Source organism: Sorex araneus, chromosome 3 (assembly GCF_027595985.1).
Source record: "Sorex araneus isolate mSorAra2 chromosome 3, mSorAra2.pri, whole genome shotgun sequence".
NCBI lineage: Eukaryota > Metazoa > Chordata > Mammalia > Eulipotyphla > Soricidae > Sorex > Sorex araneus.
Genome location: NC_073304.1, coordinates 64,893,849 through 64,913,926, shown reverse-complemented (window position 1 = coordinate 64,913,926; position 20,078 = coordinate 64,893,849). Strand labels below are relative to the sequence as shown.

Here is a 20,078-nt window from a genome sequence, read left to right as displayed (position 1 = left end):
TTCACTTTAGAACATGGAGGCAGGAGTAAGCCCTGCACAAAGTCTGGTGTGACCCAGTCTCCCCTTATCTCCCAATAAAAATGACACATCTTAGTGTACTAAATGTAATATCATGTATACTTGTATAAGTGTATATCACACTTTTTTTTCATTAATATCCCTCAATGACTCAAGTTTCATAGGTTTAGCTTACCTATAAATTTTATTATGTACAAAAACTTTCAATTCCCATGATCGTTACTCACTCTCAAAGGTTTTCTAAGAATACTACTCTCCCTTAATAATATCCTTTCTCTCTTTTAGCGATACAGTGTGGAAATGTCCATCAGGGGCCTGAAAAAGACGGAGCTGCTTAGTAAGGTTGAAGCTTTGAAGAAAGGTGGCGTTTTACTACCAAATGATCTCCTTGAAAAAGTGGATTCAATTAATGAAAAATGGGAACTGCTTGGGGTATTTGCATTTTTATTACTGTTTGTAGGTTATGTGTACATTTTTTTGTGTAGTGAAGTACTCTATCTGTCTGATTTCTAATTTGAAGCACAAATATCTCTCTCTTTCAATTCACTACCTACATTTCAAACAAGCTATTCATGCTATTATGGGGAAAAAACACTGCTCCTCTTCTGTTGATTTTCTTTTTTCACTCGGAGCTTGTCTCCTCTCAGATTTTAATAATTTTGGTTCTTTAATACATAAAAAGTAAGTAAAATATGCCATGTATTATGGGTATGCACCAAGTCAAGTATAATACAGTATATCTGATATACACTGACTGTCATGCTTGAATGAATGTTAATAGAATTTATTCTGAAGGTACATGTTAGAGACATCCACTATTTAACTATTTACTGTACCCTTCAGATGAAAGGTGGAATTGTCACTACAGCTTTTAAGTCACACTCAAGCCACCAAAACAAAGATGCAAATTTGACCCAAATCTGAATTGCAGAAATAAATCGGCCTCTGCTTTGTGCCTCAATTTCCAGCTCACTTTTAACAAAGCCAAAAAAAAAAAAGTTTCATGTAATTCATTTCACGCAATGATGGGCTGGGTCTCAGCCAAAGACTGAGATGCAAGAATCTGGCAAAAAGGCAATATAGAGATTCTGTTACCCAGAGACCAGGATGGCTCTGTGCAGGAGACAGTACTGTCCTTTTGTTGGAAGACAGCTGAGAGAGAGAGAGAGGTTAAACTGTATTTTTTTCATCAACTTATCTCCTAAATTGCCTTCACTTCAAATCAAGGGTAAGCTAAATTTGTCAATTACTTAAATGATTAATTATAACAGCACAGTATGGGTGGTGTCAGTTTTGAAGCATAATTTTGCATGCTTTCCATTTCCTTCCTTTTTTTTAATTTTAAGGAAATAATACTCCAAAAATATTTTGAATAAAAAGCTCTCCATGTACCTTGATGACTTGGAGGAATGCCAGTGTTCAGTTTATGCCACGTTTAATCTAGGTGATTAAAAAAAAAACCTGCAAGTTTAAATCCCTGCTTTCTCATCTAAATTCACGACACTCTGCAGTTGTGCAAAGTAACTTGAAATGTTAAAAGTTTTTACTTTGACCTATCATTGCATTACTTTTTAATACTAATTACTGGCATTTGCTTGATAACATGATGATATGACTCAGAACAGTAATACAGAAGTCATTGATTTCAAACAAGAAAAATGTGGTTAGTGTATGGCATTTTCAAAGGTTGTTTAATAAATAGAAGAAAACAACTACATTATGAGCTTGATAAAGTTATAGTGTATATTGCTTCTCAGTACAAGTTCTTAATTTGATAAATAACTTGGAATGTCATGTAACTTGCTTTTTCAACCAAGTACTTAAATCAGCTATATAGTATAAAAATAGAATTATTTATTTATCCCTTGTGAGCCAAATGCCTTAAAAATGGTTGCCATCTTGGAAAAAATCAATTGAATACAATATGCAGTGTTTTGTAGTGACTGGATGGGTGGGGGAGGAGGGTTTTTTTTGTTCTTTTTTTTTTCTAGTAAAACCAGTGCCACACTAACACCACCAGACTTATTTCTTTAATTGGCATGATTACATTTTAATTGGCATAAAAAATTTTAAAGACAAGGATTTTAACTTCTAACAATAGTAAAATAGAGGGATATGGTTTTTAATACAACTTTCATCTAAGGTGAACAGTGTGGAATGGAAATACATTAGAATGAAATGTCAGTGGTGCGTACAGTTTAATCTGTGAAATTTTGTCCCCTGTGCTGCATATTACTCTGTCTCAATTGCATATTAAACAACCCTATCAAGGCAGGCATTGGCATCTGCTGTGCTGACACAAATTGTGAATTAAATGAAATTGATGTCCTCTGTCGTATATTTATGAAGACGGACCATTCTCTGAAGTATTCTGTTTATGAAGAATTTATGATTGCAAACTGTTCCAGAACAAAAAAGTGGCAATAAATTCTTTTTTGTGACCCTACCCTCCAAGGGCATTGATTTCACCTCCTGCTGCTACTTTTGTTACAGCATAAAAACAATAGCTAAATCTGGATTCCACCGAGGGTCTTCAAATTATCAATATTTGCACCATGAAAATACAAGGGTGTTGCCAAGATAGGCTATTTTTCTGTTATGATCTCCTAAAGATACTATTTACAGAACACTACACAGCAGATTAATGTTTGTTGACTTAATTTTATTTGCATTTTGAAGCTGATTTTTGTAGGTTTAACTTCACATTATAGATGAACTCTTACTGAGTCTCCAAAGAGTGTTTTTCACTAAAAAAAATGCCCTCACCTCTGAGTCTGACTACACTGTTGTGCCATAATGTTCATCTAAAAAGGTGATTGTAGTGTATGATTGGGCCTCATTTAACATATATTAAAAAGTCTCACAGTCACAAATGCAAAGTGAGAAGAATTATGGAGTTGAGTAATTTCCAAGTCAGATTAGATGAGCAACAGCACCCTTCTCAGCTTCCCTAGTTGTGTGGCTTGGAGAATTTTACTTCACAAAACAAAACAAGGAACCTAATTCGTTGTGCAAGAGCTACTCGTGGGCTCTAGCTTATTGATTTAAAGCTCAGACTTCTCTCTGCTAAGAATTTCATGCAGAGAATTTTTTATTTTTTACTGTCAGCTTTTATCGGGAGAATTCAAATGAGTTTTTATCGGTGATCATCAGTGAACTTCTGGGTCAAATATTCTTTCTGTTAAAGGAAAGTATAAGTGAACAAGTTCTGCCTAACCCTCTGGTAGTCAGAACAATCAGAACAGTACGCATTGCTTAAGAATTTAAATGTAAGTGAACAATGAGCTCATCTGAACTGGATGTCAGTTGTGAGGTGGCAGGTAGAGCTGGACACCTGCCAGGTGGTTCTTGTTACCAGACAAACTGATGTGTTTTTACTGCCTAGGCTCATCTATGATTGTTTTTGGCCATTGTTGATGTATTGTTTGTTTGTTTGTTTAATTTAATCGATGCATTAGAAAACCCTCGGAGAACAGACCCAGGACACAATGGTGGGGCACAGTGGGTCAGGTCCGCGTGACCTGCTCTCTCCTGAAAGCGGAAGCCTGGTGAGGCAGCTGGAGGTCAGGATCAAAGAACTAAAAGGGTGGCTGAGAGATACAGAGCTTTTCATCTTCAATTCCTGCCTGAGACAAGAAAAGGAAGGAACAATGAATGCTGAGAAACAACTGCAATACTTTAAGGTAATAAAAAAACAATCAAAGTTGATAAAAAGCTTTCTTTATGTTAGGGATGAAATATTTATCAAGTACATGAAGTATTATGCCTGTGTATCTGTATATTACGGTGCATTTAAATGATTCCTTGAATTTATAGGCACCCTCTACATTTCTTATGTGCCAACGTCTGTGTGTGTATAAAGATGAACATTAAACATAACACGTACACATTGTATGGGAGAAATCTCTAGTGTTTGTGTTTGTGAGATTCCTGTTGAGGGAGGCTTTGATAAATTAAAAGCAGACCAGACTGGCAAACACTTGAGACTGCAGAGAACTTTGGAAAGTAGGCCTAAAAGTTCTATAAATAATGTGTCTAGGAATACTCCCATAAAGTGATATGAGGAACTCACATGATTTAATTGAAGTCCATTAATATTGGAAAGAGGAAAAGGAAACAATAAAAACAATATGAATTATTTATACAAAGGAAACAATTCTCACATAGGAAAGAATCAACTATGTAGGGAAAAAATCATGTAAAAGGGATAACTCCACTACAGGCATCGTCCTCAGTAGAAAATATAAACCTTCACATCATAGTTGTGTGTGTGCTTACCTCACAGCCATGAAGAAGCCCTTGCTCATGTTTGTATCCATGGTTTACCCAATCTTTCTCCAAAATCAGAGTAAAATTCAAATGTTTTTTTCTTGTGACTCTTCACTGCCTAAACCAGTTTGTAAAAGCTCTGATTCCTCAGGTCCTCCTTAGGCTTCAGGGTTATAGCATATAAACTTGGTAGCAGGAAACCTTCTGGCATGAAAGTTGTTAGGAGAGGAAAACAAGGAAAGTCAAGAGGAAAAGCACTTTGGGGGACTAAGTGACTCTTTTTCAAAGGCTTCCAGATCTAGGTTTCAATTTTTTTTTTAATTTTATTAGTGAATCACCATGAGGTACAGTTACAAACTTATAAACTTTCATGTTCATTTTGTTTACATCCCTCCACCAGTGCCCATTCTCCTCCACCAATGTTCCCAGTATCCCTACTACCACCCCCACCCCAACCCCAACCTGCCTCTGCGGCAGGGCATTCCCTTTTGTTTTCTCTCCTGTTGGATGTTGTATTTTGCAATAGAGGTATTGAGTGGTCATCATGTTCGGTTTATAGTCTACTTTTGGCATGCAGCTTTCAAACCGAGTGGGTCCTCCCAACATTCTCTACTAGGTGTTCCCTTTTCTATCTCAGCTGCCTTCTCCCCCAACATGTGAGGCCAGTTTCCAAGAGGGGGCAGACCTCCTAGTCCTTATCTCTACTACTCTTGGGTGTTAGTCTCCCATTCTGCTACTTTATATTACACACTCATAGTGTGATCTTTCTTCCTGTATCCCTTAACTTTTGTCTTATCAGTTTTCACCTTTCAGACAGAGAATGTAGCCACAGATGGTCCACCTCCCATCTGCGACAGGGACAGGCTGGCCTCACCTGCTCAGCAAAAGGGAAAGTCCCCTTAAGAGTAAGGCCACTTTATTTCAAAACAGCTCTCAGTGCACACCCAAAAGTGGCCTTGGTTTAAAGTCCCTCCTTATCTATTGAATTGAAATATCAAACTGGAAAAAAATGGTAGCATTTGTCAGAATAAATAGGTTTTGCTGTCCAAAATTTACTGCCCATCTGATTTGTTTCATTCTTACTTTTCTCACCCAAACCCACACACACAGTGAGTTGAAGTCTTCAGATAGTCCCTATGCTTTATTTAAACATACCCTATGATTTATAGAGCATCCTGGCCATTAATGAATGGGATGTTGTGAAATTTATTTTTCTCTACTGTGTCTCTTTTGTAGTTTTAGTGACTTGGGTAATGACTATCATCTAGTTGTATGATCTTGCTCATGTTTCTGCTGTGTTCCCTTGGTGTCTTCATTCCTTATCTATAAAAGAGTGCCAATAATATTTATCACACAGGATTATGAGTTCACATACATAATTACCTTTATTTTCTGTGTGGCTCATGAGAAACAGAAATTTCTCTTTTATTTCACTTCTTTTCCTTTTGCAGGAGGGGAAGGGGAGGAAGAAAGGACTATACCTGGCCTTACTTAGGGCTTACTCCTGGCTCTGTACTCAGTGATAATTTCTAGCAGTCTCAGTGACAATATGGGGTTCTGGGGACAGAACCCAGGTTGACCATGTGGAAAGCAAGCATCCTACCCACTCTACTATCTCTCTGGCCTGGAAATAAAAAAATCTTAATATGATATGTCTGACAATGTTACATAATAATTGGGAGCAATCACAGGAAGTTTGTTATTATAGTTATTTGTATATGCACCTATCTACCCTTATATTTCCATAGAGATTGGAAAACAACATTTTCCTTTTACACTAGTATAAATGAAAACATTAGCAATTCTGCATTAATTTTTTTCTGATTCTTCCAGAGGACATTGGCTGTATGCTTTAGCTTTATAGAGTGACATCAGCATAATTTTTATTGAGGTCCTGATAACAAACTTAAAAGAGCTTAAAAGACACAGAAAGATATGCAGAGAGAAATTCTGAGCTTCCAGATCATTGGATAATTCCTGTGTGTCCTTGTAATTTACTAGCACTTTCTAGCTACTAGAGAAATATTCTCTAAATCTAATTTATTATTTATTATGTGCATCTTAGTATCTGAAAATAATAAGAATTTTTATTTCAAAAGTACTAAAGGTCATTATAAACTTTCTATGTCATTTCTTCCAAGATTTTCTGTTTTATTAGAGCAATGTTTCTCAAACGTTTTTTTCAGCATAACCTCCTATAGAACTTATTTCCTTCCTGTGGCTTCCAGCCTAACCCATCCTACTAGTTAATCCCTTATCTCCCATTGTGTTCCCCATTAATAAAATTTTTACCTGTAACCCCTTGGAATATCCTGGAGAGTTCCAGGGGCCATGTGGCCCTGGTTGTTGCTTTTATATCTATGTATCTGGGAATAAATGTCTTTTCTAGCTCGCATTCAATTTTTTAAAATTTTACTATATATACCATGGTTCCCAGTATTGTTAATGATAGGGTTTCATGCAAACAATGTTCCGACACCACACCTCCTACCAGCGTTCCCTTCATCCACTTCCCCTACCCCTCGTCTCAACCCTGGTAAACTCAGTTCTGTAAACCAGTTCTCAGGTCCTATTGTCTTTGACCATCTCTTATTTCCTTACCTTGTTTTTTTATATCCTACATTTTAGGGTAATCATTCTGTGTCTGTCCCTCTCCTTCATAATGACTTTATTCTGCATGATATTCTCCAGAACCATCCACATAGTAGCAAACTAGATGATTTCATCTTTTATTACAGCTGAGTAGTATTCCATTACATGTATACACACACAGACACACACACACACTCATACACACTATAGTTTCTTTATCCAAGAACAGTCATCTGTTCTTGGACACCTGTGTTGATGTCATATTTTGGCTATTGTGAATAGTGCTGCAATGAACATAGGAGCACAGTGTCTTATTGGAATGGAGTCTTGGGGTCTTTGGTGGTAAATGACAAAAAGTAGATTAGCTAGAATTCTAAATGTTTCTGAGCTGTTTACTCTTTAACACTCAATTATGAGTTAATCAAGTATTTGTATATTACCAACCTTAATTGGAAAAATGCAACCGAAAGCTTTCTGTATAATATTATATATAAAGTTTAGGGGCTGGAGTGATAGCACAGTGGGTAGGGCATTTGCCGTGCATACTGCCAACCCAGGTTTGATTTCCAGCATCCCATATGGTCCCCTGAGCACCGCCAGGGGTAATTCCTGAGTGCAAAGCCAGGAGTGACCCCTGTGCATCACCAGGTGTGACCCTAAAAAGCAAAATAATAATAATAATATAAAGTTTATATTCTAAAGTTATATAATAATATAAAGTTTACTTTTGAAGTTAAATCATCACTGGCAAAATTATATGCAGAAGAAGAAATTTTTACTTGCCACACATCCCAAAGTAGATGTCTTTTATTTCTGAGTGATAAAATGCTTCAGCTAGGAGAATTATCAAAGAATTTTTACATGTAAAATTTTAAACTCTGCAATGTTTTGCCTCTTCTTGTGTATTCTTAAATGTCTTATCCTGTTATTGGTCACACAGAAAACCAAGCTTTATCCACAGGGTTTAACTTTATGATTCTCCATTCTCTAAAATCTCTGGGTTTTAACAGAACAAATTCCTTTATATGACACCCAGAGTAATGATAGATAAGCCACAGTGCACTCCCCAGGAGAGTAGGGAGGGAGGGGGGCGTATGGAAAGAAAAGCTCTTCACTTTGTAGGCAGAGCAGTGTTTCTCCGAGCTTGATCTAGAACTATAGAAGGGATCAGAAGTTTTCAGAAAAAGAGAAAAAAGCAATTTTGGAAGTTATTTTTTTTTCTTGAAGGCAGTAAGTGATAAATGAGAGGCTATGCAGAAGGCAAAATTCCACCTGAGAAATAGACTAGTAGCACAACCCCAGGGAAAGACCCAAGGGTTCAAGTGTAGGAGTCCAGAGACAAAAAGCGCACAATTGCTGAGAAGTGAGAGCTTTGCAACAGAGCACAAGCGAGTACCTCAGAGAGTTCCTGAGACCAGCCTGGGCCAGGGCCTCTTAGCCTGTATACAGCTTCAATGCACTGGCTGAAAAGCTCTTTTTCACCCATGACCCTTCAGAGAGACAAAGAATCACTTAATCAAATGTTCGTTTTGTGTTTTACCAAATTAATTTGTCTAAAGATTCAAATTGGATAGAACTTATCCATTACCGCTCAAAAGCATTCCTGTTGAGCTAGGTCTAGACCAATCTAGGAAGGACAGGCTGATATTTGTCACAGAGCCTGTCACCACACAGGTGAGGAAGAGCCATTAATATATCTCAAAGAAGGAGAGAGAACCTGTCTGGCATGAAAGCCCAAGTTCCATCTCTACAATGCCCCCCAGAACACTACCAGGGTGGCCCCCGTGTTACCTACTCCACAGTACCACTCAGCCTGAACCCTCCACTGCTGGGTGGCACATTATCACCATAGTCCTGAAAGTAGCTCTGCCAGCCACCCCAGCCCTGAAGGCTGTGGCCCTGATTTTTTTTGAAAAATAAGGTGAATGAGTGACATTAATTTGGTAATCTTGTCAATGATAAATGCTTCAGATTTGCTTAGTAGTTTAAATTTTACTATACACACTTTTATGAATGCCATATACCTAAACAATAGAGCAATTGTATAAGTTATGTAACTTTTATAATTACATGTTTTATAATCACATGTTGACAATTGTGATTATTTTTTATGAATGAAGAATTTAAAACCCAGAAAATTAATGTGAATGTTTGTATGTACACAGCATCAGCAATAGAGCCAAGCAAAAGTCATAGTATCTGGACTCAAATTCTAGTGTTCTCCCATCTTGTCATTCACAAACCCCTCAGAATGAACGTTGAAACCTTATTTTATTCTAAATAGGGAGGTTAGCATTTTCTATAAAAGGCCAGTTAAAGCAGTCTCCATTGCAATTACTCAACTCCGTTGTCAAACCATAAGAGCAGTCACAGACGGCCTGTAAGCAAATTAAACTTGGTTTGTACAATAAAACTAATTTACAAAACTGTTTGCAAAAGCAGACAGTGGCCTAGATTTGGCCCATGGACCTGTATTTCCTGACCTGGCTCTGTATTACAAAAGAAGAATCATAATCAAGAGGATGGATCACTTCTACATCTCCTTTAGAGAAAGAATGCCATAATTGCATTAGGAGGAACCCAGTGTTCTTTTATTTATTAAAAAAATTATTAGTGAATCACCGTAGGGTGATTACAGATTTACAAACCTTCGTGCTTGCATTTCAGTCATACAATAATCAAGTACCCATCCCTCCACCAGTGCCCATTTTCCACCACCAATGGTCCCTGCATCCCTCCCACCACTGCTACTCCATTACTCCCCCCACTCCACCCTGCCTCTGTGGCAGTACATTCCCTTTTGCTCTCTCTCTTCTTTGGGGTGTTGTGGTTCTCAGTAGAGGCATTAAGTGGTCATCATGTTCAGTCTATAGTTTACTTTCAGCCTGCCTCTCCCATCCCGAGAGAGGTCCCTCCTAGCACCCTTTACTTGGTGGTCCCTTTTCTATCTGAGCTGCCATTTCCCCTAGCATGCGAGGCTGGCTTCTAAGCTGTGGAGTAATCAGCCTGGTACTTATCTCTGCTGTTCTTGGGTGTTAGTCTCTCATTCCATCACTTTACATTCCACAAATGAGTGCAATCTTTCTATGTCTGTCTCTCTCTTTCTGACTCATTTCACTTAACATGATACTTCCCATGTTGCTCCACCTATATGTAAATTTCATGACTTCATCTTTTCTAACAGCTGCATAGTATTCCACTGTGTAAATGTACCAAAGTTTCTTTAACTAGTCATCTGTTCTCGGGCACTTGGGTATTTTCCAGATTCTGTCTATTGTAAATAGTGCTGCAATGAACATGTAAATGCAGATGTCATTTCTACTATACTTTTTTGCATCTCTGGGATATATTCCCAAAAGTGTTATTGCTGGGTCAAATGGGAGCTCAATTTCTAATCTTTTGAGAAACGTCCATACTATTTTCCAAAAGGGCTGAGCCATTCAGCATTACCACCAGCAGTCTGTGCACGGTTGACTTCTATCTTCAGTGCATCGTGATCTGTAAAGCTAGTCAATACAATTTCTATCTTCCTGATTCTACTGAGGTATGTTTGGTGACCCAGTACATGGTCTATTTTGGAAAATGTTCCTTGTACACTGGAAAAAAAATCTTTCTTTTTGGGATGCAAAGCCCTGTATAGATCTATTAGCCCTCTCTCTTCTATCTCTTCCTCAAAGCCAATATTTCCTTGCTGAGTTTTAATCTTGTAGATCTATCTACAGGTGATAGGGCAGTGTTGAAGTCTCCGACTACTGTTGTGTTGTTAGCAATGTCCTTGTTAAAATCTGTAAGCAGTTGTTTTAAGTATTTAGCTGGTCCTTCATTAGGTACGTACATGTTTAGGAGTGTGATTTCTTCCTGCTGTATATATCCCTTGACTAGTAAAAATTGGCCTTCCCCGTCCCTTCTAATCTTTTTCAACCTGAAATCTATGTTGTCATATATTAGTATGGCCACCCCAGATTTTTTGAGGGAGTTGTTTGCTTGAAGGATTGTTTTGCATCCTTTGACTTTGAGTCTGTGTTTGCTCTGACTGTTCAGATGTGTTTTTTGTAAGCAGCAGAATGTTGGTTTTAGTTTCCGAATCCATTTTGCCACTCTGTGTCATTAATTAGTACATTTAGGCCTTTGACACTGAGGGAGATTATTGTCATGGTTTTTTTGCCATCTTTCTGTAGGGTTTTGTTGTGCTTGTAGGGTTTTTTTCTTGTTTTACAGTAGCCCTTTAGTCCTTCTTTTAAGTTTGGTTTTGAGTTTATGAAGTTCCTGAGCTGTTGTTTATCCATGAAATAGTGTATCATTCCTTCAAGTTTAAGTGAGAGTTTAGCCAGATAAAGTATTCTTGGTGAGGCGTTCATTTCATTGAGTGTTTTAACTTATATCTCCCTATTGTCTTTGGGCTTGGAGAGTTTCCTCTGAGAGGTCTGCTGTAAATCTAAGGGGTACTCCTTTGTATGTGATTTCCTTCTTTGACCTTGCTGCTTGCAGTATTGTGTCTCTATCTGTGGCTTCCATCATTCTGACTATGATATGTCTTGGAGTGTTTTTACTAGGGTCTCTTTTAGCTGGCACTCATCGGGCTTCTTGGATCTGGATGCCTGCCTTCTCCAGCTCTGGGAACTTTTCAGCAATGCTATTTTTAACTGTGGCTTTTTCATTGGGGTTGTCTCCCTGTCCTTCTGGTAGTCTGATGATTCTTATATTGTTCCTCTTAAAATCATCCCTTAGGTCTCTGATTCACCTAAGACTATTTTGAAGTCGTTTCCCATTGCTTGCTGTTGCCTGTGAGCTTCCTGCAGCTCATCTTCAAGCTCACTTATTCTGACTTCAGTGTGGCCATGCTACTATTGAGGGCACCCACTGAGTTTTTAATTTCAACTACAGAATCCTTAATTCATGACACTTCATTTTGTAGCTTTTTTATTTCTGCTCTCATTTCTTCCTGTATTTTTTTGGCTGTCCATTCCATTGTTTCTTTCATGTCCTCCTTTAATTTCCTGGATATCTGTTGAGCCATTTCTTTGAGTTCATTGAACATCTTCAATATTTCATCTCTGAATTCTTTATTGGAGAGATCGTATTTTTTGGGTAATGTTTGTTGAGGCGCCTCGACTCTTTTCATCATCTCCTCGTGGTGTGGATTTTTGTTGTTTCTTTGTAGTTTTGTAGTAGTGTTGTGGTGGAACCTTCCAGTTCACTATCAGTATTGCCCTCTTCCTCTCAGGTGCTCCTCAGTGGCTTAGATGAGGTCTCTGGTGAAGCTTCAGAGGATATGTTTTTCCATATTGGACTTGTAGAGCTTCTAGTGACGCCAGTATTATGGTGCAATTGGAATACTTTACTGGACTAACATCCTAATGTGTTTGAGATGGCCAGGATAATCTCCATAGAATTAGGGATGGAAATGAAGATGTGCTCTCTGAGTGCCAGGAAAGGGGAAAATAACTGCAGCAGCCTGCCCCAAAATAGGTCACACCCACTTCTGCAGAGGCCATGCCCACTACTGTGATGTGGGTGGGGTGCCAGGTCAGGGTGCAGAAATCTGGGAAAGGGAAAAAACCAGGAGTGGGACTACAGAGTGGCTCAGGGGAGAATGGGATGGTGCTTGGGGAGGTAGGGTGGCTCAGGGTCCGAGGAGACCCAGTGTTCTTTTAATAAACATAATGATAATATGTAGTTTTGTTGCTCCCTACGTAAAGATGGAAAAGCTGAGGAAATTGAGGTAAGATACTCAAGGCCATACAGTTGTAAGTGAGGGAGCCAACAGCTTGACATATAAAGTCTGTTCTGATGACTGTCACTGCTTTGTAGACTTCATTTCTGAAAGGAAAAAACACATTAACTGATCACTAATTCTATTATTCTTTATCCCACTTCTGAGTACTTGACAGCCTGTTGGAAGAAGTCAGTAAATTACGTTTTTAAATCTTAGAAATTAAAAATGTTAGAGTAGGGCCTTTAAAAGAATTTCAAAATAACTGGTAAATGTGCAGTAATTCCACTGCACAGAAATATCACAAATGTGCTTTCACAAAATAAAGAGATAAATAAAGGAGCTATGCACAGTTCACATGTTTTAGAAAGAAATATTTACCCCAACTCCTCTGCATGCTTTCCAGAAATAAAAATAATACCCATCTTCCCAAGAACTTTAGAGGGAATCTCTCATGTCCATTAAGCCAATCTCAAATGTCATAATAAATAATCACATGTCCTTTGTCTTTCACTCCCCACAGTGTGAAAGATATTGGACTGAAAGACAGGAGAGAATATTTTATTTAACTTAAAAATATTGATTGAGATACTGTGATTGTCAATAATATTAATGGTGACTTCACATATCCATAATTCTAACACATGCCCATCATCAGTATACCCACCTCCCTCCCTCAAGGTCCCTAGTGACCCTCCTTCCCACTTACCCCTCCCCCACAACTCACTGGATCAGTTCCTGTGTTATGTTGTTATTGATCCTTTGTTGCCACCTTGCTGTGTATTTTTAAGTCCCATTTATATGCAAGTGAACATTCTGTATCTATCCCATTCCTTCTGACTTCACTAGCATGATATCCCCAGTTTGCCATGTCATGGCAAATTGCATGATTTTATTCTTCCTTAGCACTGAATAGTATTCCACTGAGGATAGCACTGTCATCCCATTGTTCATTGATTTTTGCTCGAGCGGGCACCAGTAAAATCTCCATTGTAAGACTTGTTGTTACTGTTCTTGGCATATCAAATACACCACAGATAGCTTGCCAGGCTCTGCCATGCAGGCAAGATACTCTTGGCAGCTTGCTGGGCTCTCTGAGAGGGACAGAGGAATCGAACCTGGGTCGGCTGCATGCAAGGCAAACACCCTACTTGTGTTAGCTGTGCTATTGCTCCAGTTCTCCACTGAGAATATGTACCATAAATTCCCAATCCATTAATCAACAGTTGGGCATTTGGATTATTTTCATATCTGGCTATTGTACTAGGTGCTGCAACAACAATAGGTGTGCATATATCCTTTCAAATAAAGGTTTTTGGGAATTGGGGGTAAGTGGCAAGAAATCATAACTCTGGTTCAGAATGGGAATTATGTTACTTTTTTTAGATTGAGGAGAGACTATTTAAGATGTAGTTTGAGGCCCTGGCTCTTGCAGATGTGAGACTCATCCATGCCACTGAGTCCTGGAGTCACTACAAACTCACTATTGGTGCTGTTTGAAGATCTGCAGTCTTACAGCAATTTAATTCGACACTCATGTGTAAGATCCTCAAAATTAACCCAGTTCAGATAGGATTTCACGTTTTCTATATATCTTAGGTTAAAAAAATCTGGGGACTAGAGAGGTAGTTCAGGGATTAAAGGTGCTTTCCTTACATGCTGCCAACATAGCTTGATCCAGAGCCTTGCCAGGAGTAAGCCTTGAAAATAGAGCAAGATATAAAACCTAAGTATAGCTGTGTGTGGCACAAAATTTAAAAAGAAACCTTTTATATTTTTTTAAAGTAAAGCTCATTAGACTGGGATGTGGCTCAGGATAGCGTATAGCCTAGGTGAGACCCTGGGTTTGATCCCTGTCACAGAAAAACATAAAATAAAAGCCATTATATCCACCACATATGTTCAATTCAGCTGGGGCAGTGACTCTAGGAATTAGAGTACATGCACTGCATGTGAAACCCTCAGGTTTAATCCTCAACATACCATGGTTCCCTGAGTAGTCCCTATTCATGGCCTGAAAACCATAAATAAACATAAATAAATAAATAAATACTGAAATTAGCTCTTATCAGATACGTTTCCCCACCACATATGAAATTACCTGTCACTTAACATTTTGGAAGTAATTTTAAGTAATTGGACACTATCTGGAGCTGCCTTTCTAGTAACAGTGGATTGAGGTTGAGATTGGAAGATAGATTTAAGTAAGTGTTATTTACATTTCCAATCATGAGTGGTGGGAAGACTCACTGGAATTTTTTATATGCAGTTCTAGTGCAGCTTTTTAAAATAAACAAAATGGTATGAAAAAGCCTAATATTTTTCTGACCTTACATGTTCCTGGAAGATAATGGATGATTGCTGTGGTGTGAGGGTTTCACCTTAGTTGAAGGTGTACTGGTGCATTTGTGTACAAATTTCATATGTCCTGTGTACTACTGCTCTTAGGTAAAACAGATTCATGAAAATTAAGGGCTAAAATGCTCACCTAGAGAAATAAGAGAGATCACACTTATTTTTTTCTTCATTACTGCCTAGAAACCCAAATAGAACTTCATTTAGAACTGAAACTACAATGATGAATATTTATTCCTAATTACTTTCTAAAAATTAGTTAGATGTTACTTTGTCAATAAGTTATACTTAGGAAAAAACTGAGAGAATAGAATGTTGCAGTTATCTCCATGTTCTCCATGTTGTTAAGTATAAGACAAGAACGGTAAATTTGATCAGTATAAAGGTATAGGAACATGAATTCAAGATGCTTAGATTTATTATGACACTACACTTTTCCAATCTCTGATTTTTCTTTCTTGTGAATTTCAGTTTTCTCATCTTAAAAATATGGATAATAGTAGCACTTAATCCTATTGGGTAGTAATGCGTAGCACTGTCATCCCATTGTTTGTCCATTTGCTCAAGCGGGCACCAGTAACGTCTCCACTGTGAGACTTGTTACTGTTTTTTGGCATATTGAATATGCCACAGGTAGCTTGCCAGGCTCTGCTGTGCGGGCGGGATGCTCTTGGTAGCTTGCTGGGCTCTCCAGCGATAGGGATGGAAGAATCAAACCTGAGTCAGCCGCATGCAAGGCAAACTCCCTACCTGCTGTGCTGTCACTCCAGTCCAGTAATGAGTATTAAATGAAATTAAATATGTGAAAATTAACTTACAAATAGAAGCTTCTTAGTAATAGCACAATATAATGAAAGTATTTGCATAATAATTATTGTAGCATAAACCTATACAGTTTTGTTTTCTATTTTGAGGTCACAGCAATAGTTCTCAGGGTCTATACCCAATTTGATGTTCAGGAGTCTCTCTTGGTGGTGCTTTAGGACGATGCACTGCTGGCCTTCTGCATACAAAGTATGCACTACAACCTGTTGAACTATATTTCTTAAACCTATATTTTTATTTTTGGGGGACCAGGGGCGCTGCACCTAGTAGTGCCTAGTGGAAACTCCTGGCTTTGTGCTCAGGGGTCACTCCTTGTGATGCTCAGGAGCCATATGTGGTGCCAGTGATTGAATAAAATTGCATGCAAACTAGGTCCTTACCCCAAGAGTTTCTTTCCTGTACCTAAATGTTTTTAATACAGTAATGTAGATAGATAAAAATAGTGGGAAAAAAACACAGGATTTTAAGTGTTTCTATATGATCTGTGCTAACTAAATTACATATTAGCTTCATCATTGATCTATCAAGACTAGAACAGGAAAAGGGAGTCAGAGCACCTTCTAGTTTTATGTTTTGGTCTTTGGTAAGTACTACTCTTTTCATGTGCTCACATCCAAGCCCCAGATTATAAAAGGTGTCGCCCATTAGAATTCCTCTGCTCCTTTGTCATGTAAATTTTTGTTAATTAATGCATCTTTTCCTCTAGACTTGCATGAACACATATATTAGATTTAGTTTAAGAAGAAAAATAATTTTTTTAAAAAATTGTGGAAGACAGTAATTAAAGACGAGAGAAACCTAAAGTGGTGATTTAGTATTTATTGTTTTGTTTCTGTTTTGAACGACACCTGATAGTGCATTGGGACTCCTCCCAGCTCTGTGCTCCAGGGACTGCACATTGCCAGGGTCTCTTTCATTTGCATAATATTCATTTGTAAATGGAAGTTAGGGAATTGAAAGGCTTCCCTTCCACTCTAGTATCATGTGATTCTGTAATAGCCATTTTTTTCTACTGATAAGTTTATTTAATTATAGATGCCATTTAAGTCCTCTGAATAACACTTTCCATTTGGCACAAAACTTCTGGTATGTAGTCAATAACAAAATCTTTGTGTTATTGCTATTGACAGCACAGTAGGTAGCCAATTTCTCTTTGTACTGTTTCTTTGCTATCATAATATTTAAAAAATTTGAATAGAAAGGTTGTTACAAAATGGGAAAAAAAAGATATTCCTAATAATGCATTTCAGTCTGGAAAGGGTCATGAGCAAAGTCATTAACATTTTGTTTATTAATAAGTTGTTGGGAATTTAGTTAAAATTCTTCAAAGTAGAAAATATAAAATTCTTGTGTAATGAAAACAACCAAGTGTCTAAGTCTATAAGAAATGGGACACAGAATGCAAAGGCTTTATGAAGATGTGAAGAATTTGAATCTTTTAAAAACTTAGAAGGTACCCATTTCCACCTCGGGACTTTAGTTCTCTGGTCAGAATTGATGGATTTCTTTTCACTGGCTCTATCTGTTCCCTGTTTTGCTTCTTTATATCCCACATTGGACTGGAGTGATAGCACAGCGGGTAGGGCATTTGCCTTGCATGCAGCCAACCTGGGTTTGATTCCTCTGTCCCTCTCAGAGAGCCCAGTAAGCTACCAAGAGTACCCACCCGTATGGCAGAGCCTGGCAAGCTCCCATGGCATACTTAATATGACAAAAACAGTAACAACAAATCTCACAATGGAGACATTACTGGTGCCTGCTCAAGCCAATCGATGAAAAATGGAATGATAGTGCCACAGTGCAAATTCCACACTAATTAAATAATCCAGTATTTGCCTTTCTCCTTCTGATATTTCTTTTACATTGACCCCCTTGAGCTGGGCTGGAGCGATAGCACAGAGGTTGGGTTTTCGCCTTTCACGCGGCCGACCTGAGTTTGATTCCTCCGCCCCTCTCAGAGAGCCCGGCAAGCTACTGAGAGTATCGAGCCCGCGTGGCAGAGCCTGGCAAGCTACCCATGTGTATTGGATATGCCAAACACAGTAACAATAAGTCTCTCAATGAGAGACGTTACTGGTGCCCGCTCGAACAAATCAATGAGCAATGGGATGACAGTGACAGTGATTGACCCCCTTGAGTTCCATTCATGTTATCACAAATGGCAAGATTTTATATTTTCTTATAACCGAGTAATATTCCATTGCTTGTGTTCAAGTATTTGTTCTTGGCTACTTCAGATATTTCTGTGTCTTGGCTATCGTAAGTAGTGCTGCAGTGAACACTGAATGAACACGGCAATGAATGGGTGTAAATACATATTGTCAAATGAGCGAATTAATGCCATTTTTTCCTCTTTTGGATAGATACCTAGAGTGGAATTTCTGGATCATATGATAGATCTAGTTTTAATAATTCAAGATATCACCATACTATTTTCATAAAGCTGAACTAGCTTGCCCTTTCTGTTCTTTGGTGAAATGTCTATTCAGATTTTTTTCCATTTTAGATAGTGTTATGTTTTCTTGAATTTTTATGTTTGTTTCGGGCTGTGTGTGTTTGTGTATGTGTTTGGGTCACACTCAGAGGTATTTAGGGCTTACTCCTGGATGTGTACTCAGAGATCACTCTTGGGGGGTTCTAGAGACCAAATGGGATATTAGGGATGGAACCCAGATTGGGGGCATGTAACACAAATGCCCTAAACAATGTACTGTTACTCCAGACACCAATTGAGATTTTTAAAAGATAACTTATCTTGAATAGCTTTTACGTAATCTTTGAGATTTTCTGTGTATATTATCATATTATCTATAAATGGTGAACACTTTATTCCTTTTTTAAATTTTGGATTTTTTCTTGCATTCTTGCTAGGACTAGAACATTCAATATTGTGCTGAATAATAGTGGTCAGAGTAAATATCCTTGGCTTATGTCTGATATTAGAAGAAAATTTTCAGTTTTTTTTTTTTTTACCATTGTGTATAATGTTAGTTGTGGATTTGTCAGAGTGGCCTTTTCTTTGTTGATGTTGATTACTTCTGTCCCATTTTTAAAATAGACTTTTAAAAAGCATTACTTGATATTGGATCTTATCAAATGATTTCTTTGCTCCGATTGATGAATCTTTCCTTTTATTCAAGAATCATCTGTTTGTATATGTTGAATCATCCTTGCATCCCTGGAAAAACTCCCATGTACTTACAATGCATTGTTAAAGGAGACTCTTTGCTATTGTTTTAAATCAGGCGTACTGATTGACTGTACTTGTTTAATATGCTTTAGATACAAGAGTCTGTTCACTTCCTAATAAGTATTTGGAAGAATTCTCTCTCTCTCTCTCTCTCTCTCTCTCTCTCTCTCTCTCTCTCTCTCTCTCTCTCTCTCTCTCTCTCTCTCTCTCTCTCTCCCCCCCCTCTCTCTCTGGTGCCCGCTCAAGCAAATCAATGAACAATGGAATGACAGTGCTACAGTGTTACAGTGCAAATCCCATATTAATGAAATAATCCAGTATTTGCCTTTGCCTTTCTCCTTCTGATATTTATTTTACATTGACCCCCTCCAACTCTCTCCCTCTACACCTACATCTCTATTAGAGCTTGAGAAACTTAGATAATAGTGGAACTCACTAGTAAAGCCATCTAATCCTGGAAATTTTTAAGGGTGTAAACTTGATTACTATTTCAATTTCCTTCTGTGTAGTTGTTTATTCTGATTTTCTGTTTCTTCCTGGTTCAGTCTTCTATGAATCTAATCACTTTTCTATTTCTTTGAGATTATTAAATTTAGTGATACAAAGTTATTTGTATTTCTTACTAATGATTGTTTGTATTTCTTTTGTAATTTTTTCCATTTAATTTCTGATTTCATTTATTAGGTTTTCTATTTTTATGTTTCAGAGATTGTTTGCCTTTTTTGTTTGTTTAAAGAACTAGTTGTTAATTTTACTGATCTTTGTCTTTTTAATTTGTATATTGTTTATTTTTACTTTAATTTTTGTTTCTTTCATCTTACTGACTTTAGGTTACATTTGTTTTTCTAGTTCTTTTAGCTTAGGAAAAATTCATTTTCATTAGAATTTTTTTTTTTTTGCTTTTTGGGTCACACCCAATGATACTCAGGGGTTTCTCCAGACTCTGCACTCAGGAATTGCTCCTGGCGGTGTGAGGGACCATATGGGATGGCAGGGAGTGAACTCGGATCAACCACGTGCATGGCAAAAGCCCTACCTGCTGTACTATAGCTCCGGCCCTTCATTTAATTCAATTTATTTATTTATTTATTTATTTATTTATTTATTTATTTATTT

The 20,078-nt window shown here is 37.7% G+C and overlaps 1 protein-coding gene and 1 pseudogene across 3 annotated transcripts in view; one reads left to right on the top strand and one right to left on the bottom strand.

The window, feature by feature from the left end:
• The window catches only part of LOC129403315 (uncharacterized), a 637,601-nt pseudogene that overhangs the window by 461,305 nt on the left and 156,218 nt on the right, over positions 1 to 20,078 (bottom strand).
• AKAP6 (A-kinase anchoring protein 6) overlaps positions 1 to 20,078 on the top strand; it is a 520,466-nt gene that overhangs the window by 423,784 nt on the left and 76,604 nt on the right. For all 3 annotated transcript variants that reach the window (XM_055130131.1, XM_055130130.1, XM_004612112.2), the window contains 2 exons: positions 304 to 450; positions 3,477 to 3,701. In XM_055130131.1, coding sequence (XP_054986106.1) covers positions 304 to 450; positions 3,477 to 3,701 — 372 coding nt within the window. The remainder of the gene's footprint in view (positions 1 to 303; positions 451 to 3,476; positions 3,702 to 20,078) is intronic.